Here is a 2326-nt window from a genome sequence, read left to right on the forward strand (position 1 = left end):
CAAGAAGTGTTTTGGAATAATCTCTATTTTTTTTGGACTTTTATGTCTTTCTTGCAATCAATGTGTCTATGAGAAGTCCACTAAACATCTCTAAGTGATAGACGTATACTTATGGAAAGATGCTCCATCAACACTGCTTACTGGAGTGCCTTTTATGAACTTTACAGTATGTCTTACTCTGTATTTATTCATAACTGTGTTGCAGGAAAATTAAAAAAATTGCCTTGAATCACAAAAATAACAAGGTTTTTTTTTTGTTTTTTGTTTTTGTTTTTTTTTTTTTTTTTGCCTGGGAGCCTTTATTTTGAGTCACAGATGGGACACACTCCAGTGGCTCCTGGGCTCCATACAGTGGGACATGTCCAGGTAGTCTCACTTCCAGCGGCCTCCAACTCGACCCTTCCCAGCCCCCTTTCGGAATTTCTGGGCATGGCTGATGCGGTTGTACAGCACATTGATCTCGTATTTTTGTTGCTTCAATTTCTCCATCAGGTCAAATTTCTCTGATTCCAGCTGGTGAATCCATTCTGACAGCTCCTGGGCCTTCTCACAAAGCTGTTCCTCCCCCAGGTAGTCGATGTTCAGGGGCTTCTTCCTCTCAGACAGGATTCTGAGCTTCATCTCCTGACCAGTTTGCCGCTTCCCACGCTTCTGTTCTGCCTTGACCAGGTAACCCCCAAAATGAGCCCCCATGTTGGACAGAACCTTCTTCTTTTTGGCCTACTTTCTTTTTTAAAGTTTTTCTTTACTTCAGATATTTTAATTTAATCACATTTCCCTCTTTTCTTTCTTCCCTCAAAACTCACATAAACCCTGTCCCACTATCTTAAAATGTATTGTTTCTTTCCTCCATAATTGCTATTGCATGTATATATATATATATATATGTGGCTTTTACACATATGTAACTGAAATTGACCTGTTACATTCACTACCAGTTTGTATGTTTTCCAGGAGGACTGGGAAACATACAAACAAATGTGGACAACAGATGTGGCACTGGGGAAAGCCAGATCCCTCACGTCCAGCCAACCAAGGTTGCCTATGGGAACCTCATGAATCTCTTAGGAAATATACGACATAGAATAACATAGCACCACATATTTGTTCACAAACATAGGTCAGAACAAAGGTTTTGTTAGGTTTTACCCCATGAATCAATTTTTACTGTCAATATTTATTGGACAGAAGCTTGTTCTCTGCTTGATATTGCTTCTGCCTTTATTGTTATAAGCTTATGTCTGCACTGTATCACTGAAGGTCTGATTCTACACACAGTTTGCTGAGAACATATCACTCCACTCATTCCTATATACTACTTTAAGGATTATGTTATAATGTGAAATTTTCATCATTACATTGCCATATGAAATTGTGGCACATTTACAGAATGGAATACTACTCAGCAATTAAAACCAAGGAAGTCGTGAAATTTGCAGGCAAATGGTAAGATCCAGACAAGGTCATCCTGAGTGAGGTATCCCAGAAGCAGAAAGACACACACAGTATATAGTCAGCTATACGTGGATACTAGACCTATAAGATAGGATGAACACACTAGAATCTGTACTCCTAAAGAAGCTAAATAAGAAAGAGGACCGAGGTAAGAAGATCAATCCTTACTTAGAAAGAGAAATAGGATGGACATTGGATGTAGGAGAAAACAAGTAACAGGACAGGAGCCTATCACAGAGGGCCTCTGAAAGACTCTACTTAGCAGTGTATCAAAGCAGATGCTGAGACTCATAATCAAACCTTGGGCAGAGTGCAGGGAATCGTATGAAAGAAGGGGAGTTAGTAAGATCTGGAGAGGACAGGAGCTCCACAAGGACCAAATATATGTCGGTACAGGGGTCTTTTCTGAGACTTATTTGCCAACCAAGGACCATGCATGGATATAACCTAGAACCTTTGCTTGCATGTAGCCCATGGTAGCTCAGTATCCAAGTGGTTTCCCTAGTAAGGGAAACAGGGACTGTTTCTGACATGAACTCAGTGGCAGGCTCTTTGACCCCTCAACCTCCGAGGGAGTAGCAGCCTTGCTAGGCCACAGAGGAGGACATTGGAGCCAGTCCTGAAGAGACCTGATAAGCTAGGGTCAGAGAGAAGGGGAGGGGCACAGCAGGAGCAGAGAGAGGGAGGGTGGTACTGGGAGCAGATGAGGGAGAGGGCTACTGCTGGGATACAAAGTGAATAAAATGTAATAAATTAATAATAATAATAATAATGGAAATCTAAAAATATATAAAACAGTTATTAGAAATAAGATACAATTAATAGGTCTTATTAGATAGGTGTAAGATGCTAATGTCCCACTCTGGAAATC

At 40.6% G+C, this 2326-nt stretch overlaps 1 protein-coding gene across 1 annotated transcript; it reads right to left on the reverse strand.

The window, feature by feature from the left end:
• Window positions 1-286: 286 nt before the first annotated feature.
• LOC110544590 (troponin T, slow skeletal muscle-like) lies at window positions 287-722 on the reverse strand. Its single transcript, XM_060365225.1, has one exon. The coding sequence runs from the start codon at window positions 691-693 to the stop codon at window positions 373-375; it is 321 nt and encodes a 106-aa protein (XP_060221208.1). The 5' UTR covers window positions 694-722; the 3' UTR covers window positions 287-372.
• Between the last annotated feature and the right edge of the window lie 1604 nt (window positions 723-2326).

Source organism: Meriones unguiculatus, chromosome 12 (assembly GCF_030254825.1).
Source record: "Meriones unguiculatus strain TT.TT164.6M chromosome 12, Bangor_MerUng_6.1, whole genome shotgun sequence".
Classification (NCBI taxonomy): domain Eukaryota; kingdom Metazoa; phylum Chordata; class Mammalia; order Rodentia; family Muridae; genus Meriones; species Meriones unguiculatus.

What these genes read in the sequence shown, in the direction of transcription:
- LOC110544590 (XM_060365225.1), bottom strand. Translation starts at nt 693, where the DNA reads ATGGGGGCTCATTTTGGGGGTTACCTGGTCAAGGCAGAACAGAAGCGT.